Here is a 13,859-nt window from a genome sequence, read left to right as displayed (position 1 = left end):
ACTGGGGATTTGACTGAACATGATGGGGAAAATCCTGCATCTGCCTGGGCTTTGGGGCTGTAGGATCCCACTGCTGACTCAACAGAGACATCTGAACCCTGGAGATGTGACCTGTGCTCCAGCATCAGGTCCATGGATCTCTCTTGCCCCCAGCACAGTGGGATGTGCTGGTCCTACGTGAAGTGACCGTTGTCTGTTGAGCATCCCCTGCCCCTGAGCTGGGGACTGGGCTCCGGCAGCACAGGAGGAAGCCACTTCTGATCTGCTCAGGCTCTAGCTGTGTCCTGCCATAAGAAAATAATCTCAGAGTCAGAGAGAAAGATGCTGGGAGCTTCTGGGATCTGCACTTGTTCTGCTGCCACCGCTGCCTGGGGCACGTGAGAGCCCCGGGGTGGCCAGTAGCAGGGTGCCTGCAAGGTCAGGTCCATCCCTAGGGAGACCTGATGTGTTCATGGCATGAGTAAGGCACCAGCAGTTCCTCCTCACTGCCCCGGTGGGGGGCTGAAGTCCTGGACCCCCCTCCTGGCAGGGGTGCGTTTGACAGACATCCCTTCTCCAGCCTGCCGAGAGCCGTCCCCTGGTCCCTCCCTGCTCAGCACGCAGCCATCCTCAACTCCAGGCAAATCTTTCCTCCAGCCCATCTCCCCCCGACCCCCCTGCCTCCCCCCACACCCTGCCAGCCTTGCCGGCAGGAGAGTAGCTCCCCTCCTTGCCTGTCATCGCTTCGCCCGCTCCCCCTTCTCCCTCCCTATCACCGGAGAAAGCGAGAGGAGAAAGTGTCAGAGCGGGGAGCGCATAGCAACAGGATTCTGGGATGAAGAAGATTCGGCAGCAGCATCTCCGGGAGGTGAGAGCCGGGATGGAGCGGGGGTGCCCCCCAGGGCTGGGAGATGGGGAGTGGGGGGCACAGCATCCCCATCACCCTGTGATCCCCAGCCCAGGGAGCCTCCATGTGCTGCCGACAGACTTTTCCCTGGCAGGGATTGCAAACGGGGATAGTGTGCGTGCGTGGGGCCGGAGCGGGATCATGGGGAGAGGGATGGGGGGCATTTCGTAATGACTGCTCCTGCCTCGCTGCAATTAGCGGACCACAGAGGCCCTGTGCTGTGGGCAGAGCTGCCTGCTGCCCACTCCCGCTGGTGGGGGGCTCTCTCCCATCCCTCCCCTGCGAGCGGGGGCTGACAGCGAGGATTCGTGTTGTGTCTGTCGGGTGGCTGTGAGTGGGCACCCGGGGGCAGAGCTGGTTCCCTGCGGTGGGGCTTCCTGGGGATGCTGCTCCCACCACCCCTGGGGACTGCCTGGTCCCAGGGGGTGCTGAGGGGTTCCCCCCACCTCACCGGGATGAGCACAGGGGGCTGGACAGTGGCTTCCCACCTGCAGCTGGGATTGCCTCCTCCTCCATAGGAATTAAAGGGGTCAGGGTAGTGCTGGACCCTGAACCACCTGGTGCCCTTTGGCAGCTGGCAGAGCTAGACACCCTTTTTATATCCTGCTGGAAACACTTTTTAAACCCAGCTTTCAGGCTTTTCTATCCTCGGCTCCCCTCCACCACCACTTTGCTCTTACCAGACTCTCTGGGTCCCCATCTCCCCCTGTGCTGGGGACCAAGACCATTCTTGTGCCCATCCCACATGGGGACACAGAGATGTGGGGTGGCAGAGGCTGGCAGCCACAAGGGACACGCTGCTGCTGCTGGTGGGTCAGCCCTTCCTGGAACATGCCAGGCAGTGACCCAGAGCTGTGAGACCCTCGGGCTCTGCCCTCTGCCAAGCCATGCCCACTAACCACAGGGCAGGGCAACTCCAACCTGTGCCAGCCTTCGGATGAATGACAACTCAGGAGAGTTTCATCCCTGCCAGGAAATTCCTATACTGGGACATGATGTAAAAAAGCCAGTAGTGGCTTGGTGAAAGCCAGCAGCTATCTGATGGCCCTGGCAACCTCAGGGCTGCCAACCTTTCTCCACCATTGTTTGGAGGCATCGTCTGGCTCTTCCTTCTCCTTCTTTTTCCTACAAATTGTTTTTTCAGATGACTTTGTGACTGCAAGATCCATTAAAAGTTGTCTTTGTCCCTTCCAAAGGCTTTCTGAGATACTTGAAAGAATTTCTCTGCTGCTGGTGATCCTCTTTAACATTTATTCAGGAATTCATTTAGTCCCACAGCGATCAGCTGGAATGAAAAGCAGATGTCTCCGAGTTATTTTCCCCATTGCTGGTACTGTTCAGGCCCCTGCTGTCCTTCATTACCCTAAAATACTCTTGCTGAGCTCCAGATGGAGAAGCTGGTCCTCGCAGCCACCCCGGCACCTTGAGACCACCATGTCTGACACTGGCATCAGGCTTGCCCAGAGCCAGTGGTGGTCGATGGAGTTTGCGCCAGCCTCAGGACCCCAACAGCCTCCTCACTCTCTCATTATGATCCGCTTCCCATCGGTGAGCCGGGATTTTTAAGCCTTCTCACCAGACATGTTTTAGACATATGGAAATTCCTCTCTAATAGAGAAGATCTTTCTCAGGCTCTAAGGATTTCAGGTTGGCTTTTGCATATAACAGTATTTCCACAAGAGCTGAGTGGATGTTTTTTATTTGTTTGCTTATTTTCTTTTAGGGGGTTATTTGGTAGAAAAGGGCTAAAGCCCCCTGAGGACTGTGGTGGGAGCCAGGGTTTGGGCTGCCCTTCCCCATACCCAGCCAGGAAGTCCAGCAGCATCCTCCTGCCTGAGCCACTGCCCTCCTCCGCCTCAAACTGCCTCCAACCTTCCTTCCTCAGGGTTTTTGGATGAAAGGCCATAAGCATTTGCAGCTTTGCGTGCTCCCTGTGCTCTGGACATCGCTGTAATGAGTTTGCTCCAGCCTCAGAAACCTCCAGCGCCTAAACACCCGGTGCTGGCTCCAGCATCGCTTGCTCCCTCTTCTGGCACGTACTGGGGAAAACTGGGGTTAGCGCAGCCCTTCAAGGGGCTCTCCCACACCATAGAGACGCTTTATTTACTTCACTTTCTAAGGCATATTACGTTTGAATTAATTTTCAGGCTCGTTTTATTATTTTTTTTCTCGAAGAGATTAACCAGCAATTCAAACTAATCTGAAGTGACTCACACTTTACAGACGTGCTGTGCTCGCACACGGCTGGGATCTGCAGGGGGGAAATCTGGCACCGGCTGGCATTTCTCCCAATCAAAGGCTGTGATCCACGCACAGAACACTGACAAAACAACCCCACAACGCCGGTTTGAATGGAGGCAAAACATGATGAAAAAGTAACTTTAATCTGGCTGGGTTTTTTTCACAGATGCAGCTGAGTTTTGCACTCGTTTAAGTAAATTGGTTTACAGAAAATAATTAGCACAGGGCAATTTCCTCGTGGAAGCCGGCTCTTATCTTGGCAGAGACTAAAGTGCTTTTTTTTCTCGGTGACCTTTGCTTTGCTGACTTCTTTGGGAGCATCTTCTGGTGAATAATGGAAAGTGATGCCGTGATCAAAGAGGATGTGGTTGCCAAGGGAGCTGTTAGTCCCCGTCTGTTTATAACCGCGAGACTGGAGCCCAGTTTGAAAGATGGCAGTTGACGGTGGAAAGCACTAGAGCAGTATCATAGCACTAGAGCGCTTCAGCTGCTGCTGAAAAAGAAGATTCCTGTTATGACAGAGGCTGAAAGGGAGCATTAATCCTATAAAAAGGGCTGGAATTGAGCCAGGGTGTGAGATTTCCAGCAGGCTGAAGTAGTGAGGTGTGCATCTCTCTGCAATTTGGGACAAATCTGGGCTGGAATCCTTAAATACTGCATTTTGCGATTCATTTTAAGTCAGGCAAATAGGCCAGGTTTTCTGTGATTTCTCTGGAAAGGCTATGATCTGGGGCATTTTTTGGGCATTGCAGTCATGGACCAGCCTCTGTGTGTGTTTTCCGGCAGCATCCCTGGCCAATTCCTCCCCAGCCTGCTCAATGGGGACCGCAATGTCACCATCCTTGGAGTCTGACTCCTGAGCAGTCTCTGCTTTCTGCCCTGGGATCCAAAATTTAAACTGCAGAGCTCCAGCTAAAGATATGAAAAGCGGGGGCAGTCATCACTGAGACACAGATGACAAACTACATCCCATGGCCTTTGAAGAGGGAGACTGAGATGGGGACCAGGCCACATATAGTTTGGAAAGGGCCTGGTTGGTTCCTTTGTTTTCTTTTTGCTGCTGCTTCTGTGTTGATTCCTACACCTGATGGATGGGCACCTGCATTTCACCAGATCATGCAGCTTCACAGGTGCCCTCTTGCAGCTGCTTAGGATTCAGGCAGAGGTGCAGGAATTAGGCAAGAGGATTTAATGATCTCCCAGCATCCCTCCTTGCTGTTTTTCTGAGATGCAAACCTGGAAAGTGAGAGCTCCCCAAGCACTGTAATGGATTGGGGAAGCATTTTTTTTTGGGGGGGGAAGACCAAATTGTGATGACGCCATAGGTCCTGTCCCCACCTGGCAGGGACCTTTGTGAGTACAGGTTTTAGCAGCTGAAACTTTGGGGGTTGGATGTTGCAGAGCAGTCTGGCCGCTGCCCGCAAACACATGGGTCATGCCCACTGCGTGTGCTGGGTTAATTAGCAGGCACGGCCACGGTTTGGAGAAGCTGCTAAGCCGGAGAGCTGTGTTAAACCGCTGCGGGAAGGCTGCCAGGTAGCAACGGTTTTATAGCAACGGTATTATATTTGGGTCACACTTTGACTTTTCAGCCTGTGTTTCTGAAGCTTTTTCTTCTGGCCGTTGCCTTGTGCTGGTGGCGTCCAGCGGGGATGGGCTTTTAATGGTGGGCTTTAGTGCGTTTTGGGTTGGTTTGGGGAAGACTTTGCCCTGGCTCGTCCTGTCCGTCGAGGGGTTTGCACGCCAGCTGGGGAAGGTTTTGCCTCCACGTTGGGTGCCTTTGGCGAGAGCGTGCTGGCAGCCCCGGAGTGCCGGTGGCTGGAGGAGTGGGGTGCACCCTGCAAAAGGTGGGAGCTTGCAGCCTTCACCATCGGCGGCACGGATCTGTGTCTCCATGGGAACCAGCAGCAGGAGCATCCTGCAGTCCGGCCAGAGAGGAGGAGGAGGACAAGAGAAGGTGGCTGCGGCAGGGCAGCGCTGGGCTCTGCTCACCAGCCAGGCCTGATCTCCCCGGGGACAGAGGTCTGCTGCAGATGGGTGCAGGGGGACCCACATCTCGTTCTGCATGATCCCTCCAAATCCAAGCTCCTGTCCCTCAACCATGTCCCATGGGCTCGTTCCCTGTAAGTACACGAACTCAGGGATAGAGAGTTGGCTGCTTTTATCTTTTGAGAGCCCAGGAAGAAGGGAAGGTTCCCAAATGGGCCCCTTCTGCCCTGGTCCTGGTGCCTTGTCGTCAGGGACCCCAGCGTCTGTCTGTCAGCGTGCCTCAGTAACAGCCAAGCCTGATATACCCCCAGATGGGGGCACAACAACACACAGTGGCACAGAGGCAGGATCCTCATCCCATCTCTTTTTGCTGCCCAGCCTTGCTGAGGGGATATCTGTGATGGGTTCTCACCCGGCAGCTGGTGGCTGAGGTTTTCAGCTTTGGTGACTGCCGGTGGAATGGAAGGCAGGAGAGATGCCTTCCCCACTTTCCCAAGGTCAGGGCATTGGGGAAGTTCAGGTAGAACAAACATCTCACCGCAGACCTGGTATAAATGCAAACACACAAGCACCAAGGAGCCCTCCCAATGCATGACCCCAACCTAAATATGTTGCAGGACTCGCACCTCCCTCTTGCAGGAGGAAGAGAATGTGTTAATCCCCTGCCTGCTGAAGATCTGCCTGTGCCTCGGTGATCCAGGGCAGATTAGGAAAGCTGGAAGGAGCTCTCTCAGCAGGGACGACTGGGAGGACATCACTAAATCCCCACAGTGTAGGCTTTTGGCAGTTGGAAAAGCGTGAATAAACGCACAGAGTATTTAATGGCAGCCAAGTGCCCGGCATGGCAGGGACACGTGGAGCTGGGGTGTCACACTTCCTGGCATACCAGCAGTGGTTCTTCCCCTGCTGTCCTTATGCCCATGCTTTTCAGGAGATCAGGAAAGTTTACTGTGGCCTCTTGAAAGGATTTCTTGGGAAACTGGGGTTGCAAGATGGGTCATCACCCTCCCAGGGTGAAGCAGGGCCCTCCTGCCTTTCCCAGGGGAGCTCTGGCCATGTGGGATCACATTTATCCCATTCCCTTGCTCAACAGCAGAGCAGGACATCAGCTGGGGTGGTGACAGAGAGCTGCTGGGACAGGATGTTCTCAGGGGACAAATGTCTTGGGAGGTCACAAATTCACACACCTGAGCTCTCAGAGCTCCTTCTCTCTCTCCTGCTCTTCCTACCTGTTTTCATTCCTTCCCTCGATCCCCATCTCCCCTCTCCCATCCTCTGCTCTCTCATTCAGCCGGTGACACCAGACCTCCTGGTGAGTCCCAGCAGCCAGGACGGAGACCTGGGCTCCGAGTGCCCGGAAGACAGAGGGAACTGGACGGGGCGGCTTGATTTCCTCCTCTCCTGCATTGGATACTGTGTGGGCCTTGGAAATGTCTGGAGGTTCCCCTACAGGGCTTACACCAATGGAGGAGGTACTCCAGCATCCTTTGGAGTGGCCACATCTCTCCCTCACTGAGCTGGGCTGGTGGGATGTGTCTTTGAAGAGATGTTATTTTTAGGATGTTTTTCTTGCTTCTTGCAGGAGCTTTCCTCATTCCTTACTTCATCATGCTGGCCATCTGTGGGATCCCCATCTTCTTCATGGAGCTGTCGCTTGGCCAGTTCTCCAGCCTGGGGCCACTCGCTGTCTGGAAGATAAGCCCTCTCTTTAAAGGTGCGAGAGTGAAGCCCAGGGCCTCTAGAAGAGCTGCTTGATGAGGACATGGACCATCAGCATTGTCCTGTGATCCTCAAAGCTCTTGTTAGAATCAAAGGTTAAATCCCAGGGGAAGGTGGATCAGACTGGACTTTTGGGTTAAGTATTCTAGTAGTTGCAAGATATATATGAGATCTATCGGTCTTTGGAGGTTCTCAATGTCGTGACCAGCTCTAGAAATTGTATGAAAATATTAAGCCAGCTAGCGTACAAAATATAGCATCAAAAATGACTGTTAAAGACAAAGGTAAGAATAAGGCATTCAAAAAAAGGTCAAATCAAGTACTTTTACTTACAACATTAAGTTGGAGTAAAACTATCTGTATGATGCAATGGATCATCAATTCAGAGAAGGCATGTCCAGAAGGAATAATGGAAATAAGAGGGTCCCCCCACCAGATGAACCTCTGGCTGGTTAAACATTTGGCTGCTGAGATCCAGTGTCTGATCCTGGTTTTGGATGTGCTCTGCTCTGGAGAGATGGCTCACTCCTTCTTTACCCTCTCCTTCCTCCAGGCATTGGCATGGGCACGATCCTCATCGTCTCCCTGGTGGCCATTTACTACAATATGATCATTGCTTACGTTCTCTTCTACCTCTTTGCATCCCTCACAAGCGACTTGCCCTGGCAGCACTGCGGCAACTGGTGGAACACCGACCTGTGCCTGGACCACCACGTCATCAAGGCGGGGAACACCACCTTCCCCGTCAACATCACCAACACTGTCAGCCCCAGCGAGGAGTACTGGAGGTAAAGAGGTCAGCCCGACCTGGCCATGGGAACATGGTTGGCATCCAAACAGGGAGAGCATGGGGATGGGATGAAGGGTGAAGGTCTCTGCTACACATCTCATGGCATGGTGGATACCCATGGTGGGCATTGTGGGTGCAGTGATGGGCTCTTGGGGTCAGCTGTGGGCAATATCTCAGTTTAGCCTTTGGGATCATGTCCCTGAGATGCGGGAGGTATCCATGGTTTAGCGCTGTTTTGCTGGCCTGCAGATATGTTAGACTGAAATGCATCCCATGCCTGGACTGGCTGGGAATTTGCTCTCAAGCCGCCAGACATTCCCTCTGGGCTCTTTAATGCCTGGTGGAGAAATCACACCAACAGCTCCCCTACCCCCGGCAAATAGCTGCCAGCACCTTGTTGCTTTCTCATTGCTGGGATTTTTGACAAGGTTATTTTTTGCAGCAGAGGCATTGCTAGGTTCAGAGAGAGCCTCTGGAAGAAGGCAGGGGCTGCCTGTGTCCCTCACTGGCTGTTCTCCTTCCAGCCGTTATGTCCTGCACATCCAAGGGAGCTCTGGGATTGGGGATCCCGGGAGGATCCGCTGGAACCTGTGTCTGTGCCTGCTCCTTTCTTGGACTATCGTCTATCTGTGCATCCTAAAGGGAGTCAAATCCTCTGGCAAGGTAAGGACTGGATGGTGTCTTTGGAAGAATCTACAGTGATTCCCACCTGCATCATCTGGGAAAGTGAGACCCATAAACAACATCAGTTGGACACCGGCCACTTTGGGGATGGCTTGCCCAGCCAGACACTGGCAGGGCTGCCACCACTGGCCCTGCTGCATCCCAAGGACCCCAGTACTGCAGGGTGATGCTGGGCGATGCGGTGTTCCACCCCAAGGACAGGGCTGGAGGGGACCGCTTGTGCTGTGCTCGTGCTCCCGGCTCTCCCAGCTGGCTCTGCTCTCCCACAGGTTGTGTACTTCACCGCCACCTTCCCGTACCTCATCCTGGTGATGCTGCTCATTCGTGGCGTGACCCTGGAGGGGGCCTGGAAGGGGATCCGGTTTTACCTCACGCCCCAGTTTGATCACTTGCTGTCTTCCAAGGTGAGCAGAATCTTATGCAGTTTGTACAAGACACAAATATGAACCTTCTCATGCCACCTCCAGCATGTAACAGAGATGGTTCTCTTAGTTGGTGGCCCAAAGTCCTCTCTCTTGGTTGTTCCCAGTCCTCTCAGCAATCTGTCTTTGCTTCACACCTTGGCTATACTTGTCCTGGTTGTCCTATACTTTGTCCTGAGCCCAAACCAGAACAATACTGCTCTTCTCACCTGGGCCAGCCCTGTGCCTGCATTTCTGGTTGTCCATGCAGGGGATGGTGTGTTCACCACCTCCCCTGGGTGCCAGGAACATGGGCAGGATTAGCCCAGCCCCTGTGACAGGCTGGGGGGTGGCGATGGGTGCCCATGGTGGATTTGGTTGTTCTGTTTTTCTCAAGCAATCTCGGTGTGCAGAGTGGGGCATTTCCTTGGGTCAAGCAGTGTTGGTAGCAGAGACCACCAATTTTACAAGTGCTGTGCTCGGCTGGCTCTAAAAGGCCCTCGTTAGCCCTTCCACTAGCCACCTGACCCACTATGAGTGATGAGCATGCTAGCAAGCAAAGGCAAAGACCTCATGCCTGGAGGGCTGGAGAAGATGGGGGCCTCTGGGGAAGCATATTTCCAACTCCCTCTTCCTCAGGGGGGAGATTTCCAAACCCCTGCTCTCCTCAGACCTGCTTCCTTCCCCCAGGTGTGGATCGAGGCAGCCCTGCAGATTTTCTACTCCCTTGGGGTAGGCTTTGGGGGCCTCCTCACCTTCGCCTCATACAACACCTTCCATCAGAATATCTACAGGTGGGAGTCAGCTGTTGTCTTGTAAAAATCATGGGTTGGGGAGAGCCATGAAAACCTCAGCTGGTGGGTTCAAAGAAAGCAGAAGCACATGGTGCAGCACATGGTCACCCAGTGGTGTTCCTTGCCTGGGCACCTTACCGGTACCTGGCATCTTGCGCAGGCTCAAGAGGGACAGAGGAAGGGAAAACTCTCCTAAGCATCAAGACAGTGCCAGGCTCAGAAGTTTTGGGCTGCAGATGCTGAAGGCTGAGGATATTTGAGGCTAGTTGTGCATGTTTGTCCTGTCCCCAGTACCCGTTGCACCCAGGAGAGTCTGGGTGTTGGACATTTGAGCTGATCCCCTCCACTGGGGAAAGCAAGCTTGGGAGGAACCCTGCAAAATGACCCATTTCATTAGATATACACTCCTTTTGACCCTGGAAACCACATGCCAAGAGAGGTCCTGGCGGAGAATCATACTGGGTCACCTTACTGTGGCACCTGGGGCTGGCAATGCCACAGTGCACTGGTATGGGGTGGAATGGAGAGGGCATGTTCAGAGCATCTCCTTTCTCCTCTGTAGGGACACCTTCATAGTGACCCTGGGCAACGCTATCACCAGCATCTTGGCAGGGTTTGCCATCTTCTCTGTTTTGGGATACATGTCGCAGGAGCTTGGGGTCCCTGTTAACCAGGTGGCAAAAGCAGGTGAGGCCAAACGAAGACCCAATCTCCTTCACCCCCTGCCTGGGTGCACTGAGGAGCATCCGTTCCAGGATGGAAGGCATCCAAGTGTGTCAGCATGAGGGTTGGAGCTGTATGCACAGCTGACCAGGGGGAGGGAAGAGGGGAGACCAGTTCCTGCTGTGCAAACCTTGAGCAGCATCAAGTGATGTCTAATAAAGGGCTGAGCAAGGAGCAGGTTGGTTCTCCTGCACCTTTCCACCCTCTGCTGCAGGACCCCTCCTGCACATCTTGCAGGACCCCCCACAGGTCCCTGCTGTGGTTGTCCTCTCCCTCTCCTCCATCCCCCTGTGCCCAGCACTGTCACCCCCTTTTCACCCTGCTGTCCTTTGCCTCCCCTAGGTCCTGGCCTGGCTTTTGTGGTGTACCCCCAGGCCATGACAATGCTCCCCCTTTCTCCATTCTGGTCTTTCCTGTTCTTCTTCATGCTGTTGACATTGGGCCTGGACAGCCAGGTAAGGACAGAGCCCACCAAGCCAACCATGGTGCCCAGGCAGCCCTGGGGGGCTCAGGGGACCCTCTTCTCCTTTGTGTGCAGTTTGCTTTTATGGAGACCATCGTTACGGCAGTGACAGACGAGTTTCCCTATTATCTGCGGCCAAAGAAAGCTTCCTTCTCAGCTGTCATCTGCATTGCTCTCTTCCTGATGGGGCTCATTCTCACAACAGAGGTAAGGGTGTGGGGCTGGACGCATTGTGGGGACCAGCTAGGACCTCATTTTAGGGAGAGCTTAGGGCAGAGGCTGAGTTTTCAGAGGCAGGTGTATTCATATCAGCTAACAAGGTGGAAGAGACACAATCAATGAGCCTGGGCTTCCTGGGGATGTGAGGTCCAAAGGGAGAGACATCGTGTTATTCCTGTCCCTACAACAACCCCAGAAGGAGAGCAATGTCTCCTGAGGGTGTCTTCCCCCGTGCCCCCAAAGGGCCTAAAAGGATGTGTCCCCAAAAGTGGGAGGACATGGGTGGGGGTTTATTGGGGTGCTGGTCACAGGGATGCTGGCCACTGTGCTTTGCCTCCACAGGGTGGGATGTACTGGCTGGTCCTACTGGATGACTACAGTGCTGGCTTTGGTCTCATGGTGGTGGTGATCACTACCTGCCTCGTGGTGACACGTGTCTATGGTAAGGTTGTCCCCACAGGGAAGGATAGGCTGTCTGTATGAAGAGAGGGATTTAGAGGGAGTGGTAGGGCAGCCATCAACCTTGCAATGGAGCATGAAACACCTCTGCTCCCACCACTTGTTTCTTCTTGGCCATCACTGGATTCACCTCTCTAAGAGATACTTGGAATGCTGAGCCTGGTCCCTCAGACAGCCTAAGGTGGGGCCCCCCTTCCTCCATCTCCCAGCTGGGAGGGGAGACGCTTCTTTGCTGTAGAGGATGCAAACCACCGCTTTTGGTCAGTGCAGGGCAGCCTGGTACAGGCACCTGGCTCTGGGGAGGGATTATGGCTTCTGAGTCCCAGTCTCTCTCCCTCCTCCAGGCATGAAGAGGTTCTGCCGAGATATCCACATGATGCTGGGCTTCAAACCAGGGCCCTACTTCAGAGCCTGCTGGATGGTCCTGTCCCCAGCAACAATGATGGTAACTGGATGTGGGTGTTGGAGATGCTGTAGTGGATGGTGTTGGAGAGATGCAGTGGTGCCAGCATCCCTGGTTGACCTCCCCTTGCAAGAAGTTGCTCTGCTGGTGTCTCCTGCCCCAGGGACCATTCTGGTTCTGCTAGGAGGTCTCCAGGCCTTTTTTTGAGCATAAGACCTTTAGCGGGCTCTGGGCTGACCTCTCTTTCTTTCCATCCTGCAGGCTCTGCTGGTGTACAACATCATCAAGTACCAGCCCTCTGAGTACGGCAGCTACCGCTTTCCTGCCTGGGCCGAGGTCTTGGGCATCCTCATGGGAGTCCTCTCCTGCCTGATGATTCCCGTGGGCATGGTGGTGGCTGTGCTCCAAGAAGAAGGCACACTGTGGGAGGTAGGAGGTGCTAGGGAGCACCCCAGAAACGTGCAGGGGTGACCACAGGCCCCTGACAAGCCCCTGTCCTGGAAATTTCTGCACCCTCTCTCCTGGAGGTGCGTGACCCCATCCCTTCTTGCTACCCATGGGGTGTGAGAGACGGTGTGTCCCAGGGCATTTCCAGTAGCATCCCCTCCTGTGATGCCAGGCAGGCACTGAGTCATGCTGCTTCCCAAGGGGCAGTCCTGTGTGCATCCCTGTTACGCCTTGCCCGATAGGGAAGTACATTGTCCCTAGCGTGGGGCAGGCATGGACATGTGGGACTTTGCACCCATTTTGCAGGAACAATGACAGAGCAAGGAAGGCAGCTGCTGGGCCATGCAGGCAGCACAGGCAGGATTCCTCTGCTGAAAGGCTTTGCCTGGGAGCGGGTTATGGAGCTGTTGGCTGCTCATAGCCTTCCCAGCCCCAGCTGGGCTTTGCTGCTCGCCCCAGGCTGGTAAAAGCAGAAGCAGCAGAGCTTGCTGCCCTCACCATGCAGCAGGTCATCCTCTGGAGCCCTAGATGGCCATGACCTGTCTTAACACAGCCACGGGCATGGTGGCATGGCCAGGAACCACCTTGGCTGAGGCTAACCCCTTGCCTGGGTGGCTCTAACCTCACACCACAGGGCCATAGCCCTACAATAGCCCCGAGCTCCTGCAAGCCCTCCTTACCAGCACTCACAGACCATAATAACTTCCCCAGCCCATAGCAGAGTACTTATACAGAGCTGCCTTCCCCAAAAGCTTCAGGAAAGGCTTCTGGCCCCATCCCATCCTCACTGGGGGCTCTTGCAGTCTCCTGGGAGGGATGGGTGAGTGGCTGGGAGGGCAGCAGAGTAGGTGTTGGTGCCAGGTGGCCATGCTCCCTCCACCTGTCCCCTCACAGCGAGTCCAGCAAGCCAGCCGGCCCGCCATGGACTGGGGCCCGTCGCTGGAGGAGAACCGGACTGGCATGTATGTGGCGAGCCTGGCCGGCAGCCAGTCCCCCAAGCCGCTGATGGTCCACATGCGGAAATACGGAGGCATCACCAGCTATGAGAACACAGCCATCGAGGTGGACCGGGAAATCGAGGAGGAGGAGGAGGAGTCCATGATGTGAGGGGACCCAGCACCCCATGGGCTGAGGGGGATTTTACCCCCCCCAATTTGCACAGGTTGCACTGCGGCACTTCAGGATGGCTTGGGGGGGGTCTTTCAGGAGCTGCCAACTCTGCCGGCCTCCTTGCAACCTCCCTGGCCCACCAGGACGGACCTGCTGCCCATCCTGGTGCTCCCAAGGTGTTTCTGTCCAGTGTGGCAAGCTGTGTGACGAGTCTGTGCGTTCTTGTGACAGTGTGTGGTACAAGCATCCTGGCTGCCCCCCTCCCACCCTCAGCCCCAGCCCTGCCCTGCCTGCGCAGGGATGCTTGGGCTGCAGGGATGCTCTGGCTGCGGGAGGTGAAGAGGAGAAGGAGGTCCTCTGCGTTGGTCTGTTTGCTGCTCATGTGTATTTAACTCAACTCCAATAACCCATAAACACATGTGGGAAAGGGCTGTGATGTCCTCCATGCCCTGAGGACGCTCTGTTCACACAGAGGTACTCCAGCAAAATCAGTGTCCTGCTAAAGAAATCTGACCTAGTAAATGCACAATT

The 13,859-nt window shown here is 54.8% G+C and overlaps 1 protein-coding gene across 1 annotated transcript; it reads left to right on the top strand.

The window, feature by feature from the left end:
- The first annotated feature begins 814 nt into the window (after positions 1–814).
- Positions 815–13,859, top strand: SLC6A7 (solute carrier family 6 member 7). Its single transcript, XM_074156789.1, has 14 exons — positions 815–847; positions 6,408–6,588; positions 6,699–6,830; positions 7,389–7,623; positions 8,150–8,288; positions 8,579–8,713; positions 9,401–9,504; positions 10,067–10,191; positions 10,570–10,682; positions 10,766–10,897; positions 11,252–11,351; positions 11,713–11,813; positions 12,033–12,200; positions 13,113–13,859. The coding sequence occupies exons 1-14, from the start codon at positions 815–817 to the stop codon at positions 13,323–13,325; spliced, it is 1,911 nt and encodes a 636-aa protein (XP_074012890.1). The 3' UTR covers positions 13,326–13,859.

This window comes from Numenius arquata, chromosome 11, assembly GCF_964106895.1.
Source record: "Numenius arquata chromosome 11, bNumArq3.hap1.1, whole genome shotgun sequence".
Classification (NCBI taxonomy): domain Eukaryota; kingdom Metazoa; phylum Chordata; class Aves; order Charadriiformes; family Scolopacidae; genus Numenius; species Numenius arquata.
Note: the sequence above shows the minus strand (reverse complement) of the source record. Positions and strands in the feature narration are given on the sequence as shown.